This window comes from Citrus clementina, unplaced genomic scaffold, assembly GCF_000493195.1.
Source record: "Citrus clementina cultivar Clemenules unplaced genomic scaffold, Citrus_clementina_v1.0 scaffold_4, whole genome shotgun sequence".
NCBI classification, from domain to species: Eukaryota; Viridiplantae; Streptophyta; class Magnoliopsida; order Sapindales; family Rutaceae; genus Citrus; species Citrus x clementina.
Window position 1 is genome coordinate 16249986 of NW_006262274.1, and position 14141 is coordinate 16264126.

Below are 14141 nucleotides of genomic sequence, written 5' to 3' on the forward strand. Positions count from 1 at the left end.
AAAGGTTCTTTTTGAGTTTTTTTTTTCCCTTTCTTCTTCTTAAAAAAAATTTGTGAAATCATAAATATTAATTCTAAAAAGACGAAGGAAGGCCACAGAAGAAAGGGAGTTAAGGCATAACGTAGACATTTAAAAGGTGTAAAGAATAAGTAAAACTTTTCGCATAATTAATTTCTCCCATGTTTTCTTCGATGCTTGTCTTGTTGACAAAGGAAAGAGAGATCGTTGCAACAAAAATTCTTTACTTGTTTTCATGATCAAAACACGCCCACTCTTAAAACCTTTTAAATACTTATTTTGCCCTCTTTGCATGCTCTTCACAGCAAATCAAATCATTTTAGCATTATCATTTCGATCAATCGGGAAAATTAATCAAAAGAACATAACACTGCAATATGGGTGTTCTTGCAGTAATCGCTAAACGTTTGGATGCGCTGATCGGGTATTTAATTAATTTATTTATTTATTTAATAATTGCTCTTTTATATATATGAATGTTATATATATGTCTCTACATTTTTTCTCTTTTAAATCCTTCCCAAGAAATTAAATTTGATTTGTGTTTTGAACAGGCCAGGAGTTATGCTTCTTTATCCATTGTAAGTGAAAAGCGTTAAGTAAAAATTATTTTGTATTAAATGTAATAAAATGAACTATATAACATAATGAACTAGACGTTTAATTATTTGTATGGATATGAATGTACATACAGATACGCATCATTGCGAGCAATTGAGTCGCCTTCAACTCTAGATGACCAGCAGTGGCTGACGTACTGGATTATATACTCTTTCATAACCTTATTTGAGCTATCATGTTACAAAGTCCTCGCTTGGTACATATGCATGCTTCATTCTCATTAAGTGTTTATAGAATTGTATGTAAAATATCTACTAATTAATTAACCATGCATGCATGCAGGCTTCCATTTTGGGCATACATGAAGCTACTATTTTGCATGTGGTTGGTGCTGCCAATGTTCCATGGGGCAGCTTATATATATGAAAAGCATATAAGGAGATATGTAAAGATTGGTGGGTATGTGAGCCCATCATCAAATTATACGGCAGATCAGAGGAAGGTTCTTCAGATGATGAGCCTTGATGCTAGAAAATCAGTGTCTCAATATGTTGAGAAACATGGATGGGAAGCTGTCGAGCGGGCTATCAAAGCGGTAATTAATTACTGAATTAAAAAGTTAAACACATTTATATGCAGTGGCTCATCATATATATGTTTCGTGTTGTTTTTGCAGGCTGAAAAAGAAACAAAGAAGCGTTGAGGATCTCCAACTACGTCATCAGATCAGCCTCGCATTCTCTTCAATTATAACTCTTATGTAAAATGTAAAGATGGAAAGATGCCACGAGCTAGAGCATATATTCCAATTAATTAATTAATTTGTGTTACCAAAGAGAATGAGATTAATTTGTTACTGTAAATGTTCTTGACGAATGTATACAAAGACAAACTAGAATTAATTGTTAACCGTTAATTTGAGATTTTTTATGTTAAAATAGTATTTTTTTTTATCGATAACGGACCATAACATGGCTTGGCATGGGGACACTTTGGATCTTCAAATTATGCAACCTTTCAGCACACAAGGTGAGCCTTAAATCACAACGTGGAATCTTCAAAATAGAGCCACGAGGCTTCTCTATCAATGGGGAAACATTATCTTTTTTCTCAAAAGTGACTCTGAAAACATAATAAATTTCCCTTCAACATATTCTCTACTTCTCTTTACTCTCCAAGATCGCTGCTTTAACCTTTGCTCTTGGAGATAGATTTTAATTTTAGGGTCTATTTAGTATTAAAATGTTTGTGGTTTCGAATCATAACCATTGAAATAAAAGTTGTAGTTACGAAAAAAAAAAAAAATTAGTGCGGTGCTATGATAAATCCCACTAATTGTTGGTCAAGAGTTGTAATATTTATTAATACAACCTTCCAGAATTTAATTAATTTGTGTAAAAATAAATTTTAATATCTAATACATTTTCGCGATCACAACAGGACTCTATATTTCGTGATATATCGAATGGTATCATTATTAGTGACAAAAGAGTAACGAAGTTGCCAAAACCATCAAAGCGCTGCATTACCATCAGGAGGTCGCGAATTCTAACTGATCATTTCTTACAAGAGAGGACCTTTAAGTATACTTATGTCAGCCAAGTAGGAGGATAATAGCTTAGATAGGAGAATTTTTATCTTTTATTTTTTGAAAGATTAGTATAAACTTGTTCCAGTAATGATAATGAAGAAAAGAAAGTAAGGTAGACAAAACATACGTATAGGAACCGACCCAATCAAAACAAATATCCTTCTATTCTCAGCAGAGAATTGAAGAAATTATCATACTTTTATTCAATGTATTGATTGAATTTTATGTATTGATCAATAAATTATACCTGAGAATCTTATTTTGTATGTTCATGGTGTCACATATCTGCATCTTGTAGAGCGGCTGTGAACCATTTTTTTTTCCTCCTCAAAGAAACCATACTCCCATTAAATAATCAAAGTTACAAATAAATTTTGATCATATATTCTGGTATTATTGTAGAATTTTTTAGAATATTTTGTGTGGTTATTAAAAACCCGGCAGTATAACACTGTGAGTGTCTTCATTAACCTTTTTTCTAGGATCGTTATATTCACTCCTATTTAGTAGGGCATGTATTTACTCATGTAAAAGTTCATATCTGACAGAACTTAGGTCCCTCTTCATGTTTATATCAATCATTTCCAAGAAAATATAATACAACATTTTGCAATATTAATTCTAAGAAAACGAAGAAGCTATACTAGAAAAAGTTTTCTTCATCTCTAGCATCAAAATTGAATGAAACTAGATAATCATCTAAGCAACAATTTCATGCTTAAAAAGAAAAAGTTCCCCACGGCTAAATGTTCGGAATTTCGAGTCATAATTTGGCAAAGCATTCGAATTCCTTACAGATGCTCATGCGTGAAATAGTCAATTAAGAACGAAAGGAAAAAAAAAAAACATAATTCAGTGACAGATCTCAGAGAAAAAGATTGTAAATAAAATATGGTTACATAATTCCAAACATTGGAGGTAGTCACAAGCCTCTATGAGTACTGCACTTGATGATACACATTTCCTTTGAAGTCAGCCAACCAGAGCAGTGAGACATGTTTTATTAGGAAGAGCAAACCTGTTTCATGAACATGGCAATATGATGTATGAGTATGTGAAAATCAAACAAAATTTCAATTACAGGATTTAATAAATACTTACTGCTAAAACCTGTAAATCTTTGTTGTTTTCTTCTGAGACTCTAAGAAGATATTAGAATCAGGCATTGCAGCAAAAGGGATAGTTAGGTGGACCAGCCTGGAGTCATCTAGGTCGATGTTTTGGCTTGGTTTAAAGATGTGCTTTGCTCCTGCACTTAGTTTGACAGGACCAGATCTTCCCATACTGTCCAGATTAGAAGAATCAATGCCAGCTGAAGCTCCGACTCCAATGCTTTGACTGTCATTTGAAACACAACCTACAGCGCTTGCTTCAGCACTGTCTGAATAGAGTTCAAATTGTCCATTCTCCTGGTTTAGATAGTGTCTTGCCAATCTTGCAGTAGCACTTGCATCTTCTTGCTTTTCTAAGGGACCACATAGTGAACTGCCTGCTCGATCCCCATTTGAATTGCATTGAGAAGCTCTTGCACAAAATTGGTTATTCCTCTGATAATCTTCTCTTGTCAACTCTGTCACAACACTTAAATCTTCAGGAATTCCTAAATTAAGCTTCTTAGTAGGCTTTGTCCGATCATTTTCTTTAGACGCGCGCCTCTTCTTCATTTTCTGACAATGGTCAAGGCCTATAATGCCACAACCTTTTGACTGCATTCTGTCTATAACCATGTTTCTGTTTCCATAGCTCATGTCAATTGAAGAGGTTGGTCTGATATCTGAAAAGGCTGGAACAGATGAGGGGTGAACAACAGATGCTGGACCAACTGAACTCTGCATGTGTGACTGAGAGATTATGGCATGGGAAGGACACACAACATTTGGCCTATGCACTGATGGGGTAGCAAGCAGGTTCATTTCAGTTGAATGAGGAGGGTATCTGCCATCTATATCACCAAAAGTCTGACAAGGGACCAAAGGCGTCTTTACCTGTGGAGTTGCATGTAACCATGGTAGCAGTCTCTCTGTAGAGCTTCGGAACCAAGATTGTTGGACAGGTTCACTACAATCTGGGTGCAAGAAAGGAAAGTTGAAAGCCGATTTTGTACCTCGAGGATGATTCTGCTTGTATTTTGGATTGGCAGGACTCCAATGCAAATGCTGATTAATGTGAGGAGTCGATACAGAAGCTAGATGAGAGCTGACCCCTAAAATTTCTGATCCATGTATGAAGGGCTCGTGGAAGTTTGTTTCCCTACTAAATAGTGAAGGGAAAGTGGGCAGATAAGCAACACGGTGTGATTTAGGACTATGATTCCCGTTGCTGGGAAGGATAGGATTTTGAATTACATCATTAGTTTTGCAGTTGACATATGGGTGAAAAGGCCTAGAACCTGGAACCGTCATTGGTGCATTGCTGGCCTCACTGCTTTGGATTTCTGATGGCTGAATTGATTTTCCTGATGCTGGATTTAAACAGCAGTCCTCCTGAAAATGCCTTTTGACAGACAAATTGTCTGGGGCAGTACCCAAAGAACAATGATCTGCTATGATTCCCTTGTCAGTCCATACCTTTCCATCCAGATTCCCTTGTGTCTCTTTGCTACTTCCGCTAATTGCAACATCTTTACCCATCAATCGCATTGTTAGCTGTGTAGTGTTTAGTGACATGAAATCTGAATTCTGTTTTGAAGGAATCAACCTATTTCTCTCTTGATTCTGAAGCTGGTCACATTGGCCGAATCCATTGAAAAAGTTCATCATATGTCGGTCTGAATCCAACCGGCATATAGGGTGGTTGCTTCCACTCCCCGAATTTAGATAGTTGACACCATCTTTTGCAGTAACCTCAGGTCCAGAAACGCCTAGTCTGGCTGGTATATATAAATTATAGTTCTCTTTCACATATTTCTCCCCACAAAACAAATTTGGCTGCTCTCCTGAAAGTGCTTTCTCAACAAAATGCCTCTCATTCATGCGGGAACAAGCCCCTTTGCATTTTTGCCGGTCAAAGCTATCCACGGGTAAGCAACTGGACAAACCAGTTCCTACACTCGTCTTCTTTATCAGGTTAAAACTTCCTTTATCATTTGAACTTGCCTGGATAAGCTCACCTTGGGAATTGAGAGGCAAACCAAAACATTCATCATTCATGAAGTTTTGACTGAAGGAAGCCGTTCTTTGCTTCCACTCTGGAAAAGGATACAAGCTTCCCAATGTAGGCAGATGAGAACATGGTTGCGCAGCATAGCCAGTCATATTTTCTGACGCAGATGGAAGCCTTACATTAGCACTTCCATTTAAAGTAAATCCAGAAGATGAAGGCTGCAGAAATCCCCTCATATTTTCCATTGAAGTCATTTCAGCAATTCCATGGGAATGATTTTCAAAATAATCAACAAAATTATCACTGGGATTGGAAGCTCTAGCAACAGTACCACCAAAATGAGAATTTATGCATGGATTGCTTATTTCGTTTAGTGTAGAAATAAGTCTGGGAAAACCAGCATATGGTGGTCTATGAGAAGTTATTTGGTTGCCTCGATCAAACATATGCAAATTATCATCATGGACTGAAACTTGACTAAGGGATATGGAGTTCTCTGACAGATGCTTTAATTTTTCTTGAGAAGCAATATCTGGCCTCAGAAAATTTGGTATATCAACACGATCATGGCCATTGGGGAAAAAGTCCTTTTCAATCACACGTTGCAGCCCAGTTCCATTTTCTATGGTAATTGATCCCACATCACCATACATTTCATTCACAGTGGCTAATTCTTTCTCACTTCCCATCAACTGGTGTTTCTGTGATGAAGAAGCACAGGCATCTAAATATAGGTTGCAAATGCTTTTCTCAAAAGAAGAAACACTTTCCATTCTTGGACCAAGTATGTCATCTTTGCCTGAGAATCTGACACGCCTGTCTGAATGTTGAATGCTGCAAGGAGTCACTTGACTAGCACTCTGCTGGCTGCAAATTGTAGCATTCTGCCCAGGAACATCATTTTTGTGCTTCTTGAGAATGCCCCGAATTTTTTCATAATGCTTTGTCATCAATTTCGATGTTTGAACTACTTTGTGCTTCTTTTTATTAGATAAGCATTTCGGATGTCTTTTCATTCCATGAATAGTAACAGAATCCAAGATGTCCTTTGCAAACCCCTTGTTACATGATGAATCATCCAATTGTCTGATAAATTTGACTGGAGTTTGCTGTTTGAGCTTATTAGCATTCTCCTAAAACAGACAAGAAAGCTGTAACAACATGTAATAAACTAGAAAGCAGATACATTTGCAACTATACTAAATTTAGCTGTCAACGTAACTCAGTTCACTAATAGATGTGCAGAACTTTACATTTTACTTCACTAGTAGATGTGCAGATTCTGACTAATGCTTTGGTAATTTAAGGTGGAGCTTACTGGAGTTTGTGACAAGTTTATCCTAGAGATATGACTACTTTGTTGCATCATTGATCATTATAATGCATGTACAAGCACATGTATGTGCACTTACAACTAATACATAAGAAAAAGGAGCAATCAGAATAGTAAAATATAAAGTAGGCATATTTCCTGAATTGAAGCATAAAGCATAAAAAACACATAATGTCTAAAATAACACATAAAAGAAACCTCCCAAAATTTTATAGCTCAATTAAACAGACAATTCATTTCTCATTCTTGCCAATACTTCACTAAATATTAGTTTTAGGATATAGGATCAGCAAGAGCACTAGCCAAGAACGTAAATGCAGATGTAAGAGCTTTTAGTCATAATCATAAATGAAAGCTAAATCGTCAAATGATATGAAGGCCAAAAATACAAGGAAATAAACAGATATTAGCAGCTGTTATCACCAACAAACAAAAACTAAATAAAATGCATATATTCATTGAGAAGAAATATTAAAGCTAACATGATAAACGTGAATTAAACTAGGCATGATGTTAAAACAATAAGGCCTTAAAAAAAATGAAAATTAGGAGGTTTTCAAATTCAGCAGATATGTTTCCAGATCCAAAGACTTTTCAGTTATCTTATAAAGTAACGAAAAATTACCGAACTCTTTTACATATAACATTTTCCTGAAAATAATAAAAACGTAACATCCGTAACTTCATTCAAGTTGCAGTTCTTCAGGTTGGAAAGAGCAACTTATTTCTTCAAAAAATATCTTAATTACAATCCTTTTTGTTGGACTATATCTAGCAGCATCTAAATATGGTAATTTAATTTCGCAATTTGCTTTCAGCCTAAGCTCACACCGCCGGAGATTACAAATGCAAGTCACAAACTTATCCCTTTCATGCCCTAATAGCACCTGCAATATGTTCTTCTGAACAACATTCAAACTCTTTTTAAAGGAATATTTCATTAACAGTTGAAAGTTTGTAAATTCAAGGTAGATATCCAGTGATGGTAGTTCTCAAAAAATATTCACCTCGCACCAGCAGCTTCAACATTAGAAATTTAGAATCTCATCCAAGTGAAAATCCATTGAACAAAACGTAAAATGAATCCCTCAAAGAAAATAAAATCTTGCCACAGGCCACATAGAGCAAAATGATGGCCAATCTAGTGACACCAAGATGCATCCTGTTTCAGGAAGAAGTGCCATAAAATAATGAAAAAGATCTTCAGCTTTGGGATTTTAACATAGGGGGTAAGTTGAAAATCCAAAGCGATTATCCTGGAATAACTGACAAGAAGCTATTGCTGTTGATGAACCTTCTTAAACAACCGTAGCATCCCTCCTTTGAACCATCTGTGAGCATACACATAACTCATCCAGCTCACTCAAACACCAAAATACAGTGCCCCAGAATACAAAATAATCATGCATCCATTGTATTCTTTAACATAAAGATTCGAAGTTATGCAAAAATTTACTTTTCCAACTCCAACAACCAACAAGTCAAACTAATATTTGTATATCCCACTTCATAAAGTAATCTCCGTGATTAAAAGTACATTATTCAAGCAATCGACAAGATAACACCATGATATGGTATTTGCTCTTTCTTTTTTCTGTTGCTGCGGTCCAGGATTAGTTGCATCAAATAACTCATTGGTGTAGATCATCAACAAGACTTATATATCTTACCATCAGCACAGTCCTTTTGAAAACTTACTTTGAACATCACACACACTAGATTTTTCATAACCTCTCCAATCCATATGATCAAATTTAAGGCTGGCCATGAGATCAAAACATTCTGACTGGCCCCCCATGCCCAAATGATTAAATCTTTCACATAAAATAAAAATGCTATAGCTTCAAACAGTGAAGCAAGAAACAGCATCATTAATCAAGGATTTGATAATTGATATGCCAAACTAAGGACAAAAAACCCTCACCCTCAAGGCCTATAAAAGCCATCTCCACCCAATCCCGTACTGCACAGCTGGATCAGCAAAACACACCCACCTTGTCAAACATGAAAACCCCATCTCTCTTTCTTTCAACCTTTTTCTTTTTATTCTGAACCCTCATTGCTCATAATAAACAAATACATATATACATAGTCTTTAATTGAACCAGCTTTTCCAGCAGTGATTTAGGCATAAAGGTGACAAAGATTGCAAATTCTTAATCAAGATTTGCATACAGTATTGTAACTAACACAATCAAAATATTCTATCAATGACATGAAATAATGAATCATAAATATACATTTCTTCATCAATGAAAATGCTGTAAAAGTTTTCAACAAAATCAAGCTTTAAAGAATCACACATACCTTATTAATTTTCTTCAACTTATCCTTCTTGTTGGTCTTGTTATTGATGATCAACTTGTTCACGACTTTCACTTTCTTGACCTTCTTCTTCTTCTTCTTCTTCTTCTTCTTCTTCTTTGTTTCACTCTTCGAATTCATTTCATCGTCTTGGCCATCAACCGCATCCAAATTCTCATCATCATCAGCATCAACATCAACCTTCTGGATCTGCTGAGACACAGCGAAAATCTCAACAATGGATCTTTTCTTGGGCTGTCTCGACTTTCCCTTCACGGCCAATGTCAACTGCCTTCTTCTCTCCTCCCTTGATGCCTCAGCAAGACAGCTATCAACATGCGCATTCACAACATTCACTGTGCCCCCTGCAAATTGCCGGAAAACTGGACAAACCGTTTCCAATTTCTCGGCGTCGTCGTCATCGTCATCATCATAATTTCTCGTGATATCTTGAGGGATTTCTTCAACAGCACTGGAGGACTCCTCATTCTCGTCCTCTTTTGACTTGAGCAGTTCGAGCTCGTGGGACCACCAGCGGAATTTTGTGACGGTGATCGGCGGAAGCAAGGGTTCAATAACTTCTCTTTTCTTCTCATCAGAAATAGAATCAGAATCTCCACCAAATGGCCAGCATTTCGCTATGTCAACGCTCCTCTTCTTCGCCGCGTACTCACTGTAACAACATGATTAAAAATAGAAAAAAAAAATGCCATACAAAACTAAACTAACTAACTATATAACTAACCGGATAGAGAAGCCCTCAAACACAACAGCCATAGCTTTCGTCACCTACAGAAACAAAAAAAGTAACTAAGAAAAGCAAGCAACATACTTTACTCTAACAAAATCTTCACAAGAGAAGCTGGAAAAAAATTTTAAAAAAAAAATTCATACCAACAAATTTTTTTGAAGTGAGCGATCGAAGAACAGCTTCAAAGCAGAAAAAAAATAAACGCAGGAGATCTCACAAGAAGTGATCAGTCAACAACATAGAAAGAGACAAGAGAGAGAAAGGCTTTGTTTCTTTCTCTTCTTTTTTCTCCCATTTTTTTCCCGCTCGAGAGAAAGCAGTGGGCTTCTTTCTGATTACATAACAGCAGCAGCAGCAGCAGCGGCAGCTAGCCCTCTTATTCTTCACATCAATTCTACAGGACAGGCATTGCTTCCCCTTAATTTTTATTTATAACTGACAGCGACGTATGAGAATTGCGACCGCTAAAGCTTTTCAGAGAATATCAATTTCACTTTCTTCTTCTTCTTCGTTATTTATTTATTTAATTAAAAGGTAATTTAATTCACTGCCCTTTTTCTTTTTTACATTATTTTAGACCCATGTACTGATACTACATATGTCTTCCACTGTAGCAGTTATACGGACTCGTGTTGGCATAATGGAACAAAGATTCGCTCCTGCCTCTAGGCCATCGCACGCGCAGTGGTTCAGCGCGTGATGAACACGCGCCATCTACGTAGTAAGTAATGGGTTGTGGTCCATGCACGTTGAGGTTTTTAAATCAATAAAAAAACATTGAATGAGAGGCATATGAAGCAGCAACATTCATGGTAAATATATTTGAGGTCCCCTCGCGTCCCCATAGAGTTCAGTAGCAACCAATGCTAAATTCATTGTTTTTCTCTGTGTGTGTGTGTGTGGATGCATATATGTAGTAAAATTTCTCTTTGTTGGAGCCAAGTTAATTTTATTATTACTACGAAATTATATATAATTTAATAGAAGTGTTATTACAAAAATTAAAGTTTTATCTTAATTATTGTTAACGCAAGTGAAATAAAGGTAAAATATATGCTACATTAATAATTAATTAAAAGAATATGTCAAATATTACGTATAGATATTTATGAAAAAGATAGATTAGTTTCTAAAAATTAGTGCACAAAACTATTTAGTATTATAAAAAAAGTCATCTAAAATATTTAAATTAACGTTTGTATTCTCTTTAATATTTTTTCTCAATATAAATACTATATATTGTATAAATTAATGTCCCCAACAGTTTTAAAATATATATATATATATTGTTACATCTTAAACTTTTAATGTAATTATTAAGATGTGGAGGTAAGTTCCTTCAATCTAGAAAAAATTAATAGAGTTTATTCTTATTTATAATTGACCAAATTAAGACCATAATATTTTATAACTATATAGAAATTGCTATATAGAATATCACTATAAATAAAAGAAGTTGGACCTTTAAGTTCTGGATGATCATTTGCATAGATACATATAAGCATAAACAAAGAGCAGCAGGGTTTGTAGATTGCTATATCTAATAGCAAGACAAAGCTAGATAAAATCTAAATCTAGAGTCACTGGCTTGCATGCATGCTGACCTACATCCAAAATATTATCACAGCTTGAGAAAATTATCCAAAAGTATCTTCAGTCCCAGTTCTACAGTTAGTGTCTCTCTTAGTCTAGCTTCATAAATAATATTAATAAAATTTTAATATTTTGAGTCCCAACTCATGTAACAGCTTATATGTTAATAGTCACATGATGTTAAATATTATAACGAATTTGATGTGACCCTTACAATTATAACTCCAATTGCATTTGAGATTCATATAAAAATCAAATGTCGACATTCCTAGCTCTCATGAGCAATGGACTCCATCATATCTGGTTCCCCTACTGCCCTTCTCTTGGCCGCACAAAAACAGATTTCATTAAAAATGTGGAAATAATTGGAATTTGTAAACACTCTTTTAAGCGAAGGATAAATAGTGAAAGGAGTAACATTAAGCTCAAAATTTGCTCAATTTCACGTGTCATAAAGCCATTTCATGCATTATTCGTTATTGATATGATCTCGCATTTAATAATTTTTAAAAACTTGGACCCTAGTATAAAGTATCTACTGTAACATGAGTTTAACTGATTTAAAAACTTGGCATCATTAAATATTAATCTTTGACTACATCGTAAGTTTAAGAGATTTTACATAATTATTTCGCGATTCTTTTGACTTAGGGACAACAACAATAATATAATTAATTATATGCCGTGATATTATTATTACTCTTGATCTTGAAGAATGAAGAGTCTCGATTGTGAGGTTTTTCATTTTCCAAATAATATAAAAATAGTGTGACAATTACAGACAACGTTTCTATTGAGCATTTAGATTTGCCGCCATTTCATGGGCTACTACCTACAGCTACTAGCCCTGCTACATTGGAAGTGAAACAAGGTGGGAGTAAAGTTTCGCACGTGCCAATCACGCGGTCCAAGCGCATTCGGACTCTCAAAAACTCAAAATGATGAAGCCTAGTCGACCAAAAGCCGCTTACTTTTCCATAGATTACACGTGGCAGCATAATGCAGCGAGTATAATTGTTTTTTACTTAACGCGGAGCTGGACAAGGGAGACTCAAAAGTACGTGAAACATTATGAGGATGGTGAAGGGTTAAGAGACCGCATGATAATGACCGTTGATTTTTGTTTTGTTATGTGTTTTTTTTTTTGGATACCTACTTTTAGGGTTATCGATTCGTCCCCAGCACTTTTTACAATCGCACCCCCGTTACTTTTCACATATTATGTATATGGGCATCATCAAAAGACATCTTGGGAGTTTGAATGGCTCAACGATGACGTGTATGATAAATTGAGCATGCATGCGACACATGACATGGTAACGTAGACCAGTTCTCCAATTGGGAAGCTGACGTGGGTCGGGTCCATTCACTACTTGACAGCGATTTGATTCTAGCTTCTTACGTGTATGAGGTCAAATTAAAAAACTTGAAAACAAAATATCAAAATTTTTATATTGTATATAAAGTTTTCGAAACGTAAAATAGGGTTAATTTCAAGTTTATTAGGAGGTATTATGGTTTTGGAATTTTGACTTGTTTATGGTGTTTTTTTTTTTTTTTTGGCTGAAGTTTTTTTTTCCTAAAGTTTTCTTTCTTATCTTGGCAATAGGGTTATTTAATTTCGATCGGTTTTTGAAATTTTCATTTGGGAATAGGATTTAATGTTTTGGTAATTGTCATTGATATCTATTTTTTTATTTGAACAAAAATGGTAACCAGTGTTTGATAGTATTTTTTATTTTTTTTTATTTTTTTATTTGAAAGGGCACTTTGGTACTTTAGAATTCAATTACTAGTCAAACTAAATTGTAGGGGTCTATGAAATAAAATGGATATGAAAGTTACCTTAAATAAATAACATGAAATTTCAATATATTTTTTTAATCATTATAGAAAGTGCTTGAAATCGTATTATTTTGACCATCATTCACTAAATGATATAGTTAAATGGTTATTTTAAGTCATTTTTAAGTTAAATTCTCTAGTTTCTTGAAAAAGACGTTTATAGTTTCTGTCCTTTGTTATTGTTGCAGAGAAACTTTGTAAGTTTTAGTGCTGATCTCTATCTCAATCTCCCGGCTTTCTACTTAGCACAAGAGTTATCTTATATATATATATATATATTTTGCGTAAATTTTACTTTTTTTTTCGTTTCTTATGTTTTCCATTTTATTTATGCTTTGAACATGTTGAGATTCAAGATGTTTGAAAAGCTGCGACACCTCACCAAGTCTATTTTGGTTAACAAAGGTGGTTTAAGAAAGTTCTCCTACCCATTGTCTATTCTAATTTGGATATTGGAACTTAAACAAATAGGATATAATACCATATCGCAAATGGTTAATTGTTTTTGAAGCTATCAACATTAAGAAAGTAGACAAAAAGTCTATTTTGGATCACGAGTGAAGGCGTTGGATTTTTAGTTTCACTTGTGCTTGTAGTTTGTGGAGAATTTATTACGATTGTTGGCCTCGAATTTGGCAAGGTGAGTACCTGAAAAGGTCACTCCAAGGCCCAAGTTAGTCTTTGATCAAGATTAAAGAAAGAAGAAAGATGGAAAAGATGAGTTTCTCTCTCTAAGTATGAAGTATGAACCATGCTTTTTTAGAGGCTAAAAACTCATTTCTCTTATAGATGGGTCTTTATTTATAAATGATGAGTGTTGTGGATTTAGGGTTTTACTTTGAACCCTCAATCTAATGACACGTGTCACCCGTCAACACGTGAAAGTGTATTTGGTTGTAGGGAATTATTCAACACATGCATATGGTCCTGTTATTATAACCTTTGGGCGTGATTTCCCTAGACCAATATATTGAGGAAATAATTCCCCTCTTGCCATCTTTAAAAGCTCTAAAAAAAAATTTCCTTGAGTGCTATTCCCTCGA

General features: G+C 34.9%; 2 protein-coding genes across 2 annotated transcripts; one reads left to right on the top strand and one right to left on the bottom strand.

The window, feature by feature from the left end:
- Positions 1-327: 327 nt before the first annotated feature.
- On the top strand, positions 328-1483 carry LOC18045455 (HVA22-like protein f). Its single transcript, XM_006437144.2, has 5 exons — positions 328-442; positions 573-599; positions 713-835; positions 922-1174; positions 1256-1483. The coding sequence occupies exons 1-5, from the start codon at positions 396-398 to the stop codon at positions 1280-1282; spliced, it is 477 nt and encodes a 158-aa protein (XP_006437207.1). The 5' UTR covers positions 328-395; the 3' UTR covers positions 1283-1483.
- A 1317-nt stretch (positions 1484-2800) lies between these two features.
- On the bottom strand, positions 2801-10154 carry LOC18045456. The gene is made up of 5 exons (XM_024185972.1): positions 9804-10154; positions 9655-9698; positions 8913-9582; positions 3272-6405; positions 2801-3188 (listed from the first exon to the last, which is right to left on the bottom strand). The coding sequence occupies exons 2-4, from the start codon at positions 9684-9686 to the stop codon at positions 3274-3276; spliced, it is 3834 nt and encodes a 1277-aa protein (XP_024041740.1). The 5' UTR covers positions 9687-9698; positions 9804-10154; the 3' UTR covers positions 2801-3188; positions 3272-3273.
- Positions 10155-14141: the final 3987 nt, after the last annotated feature.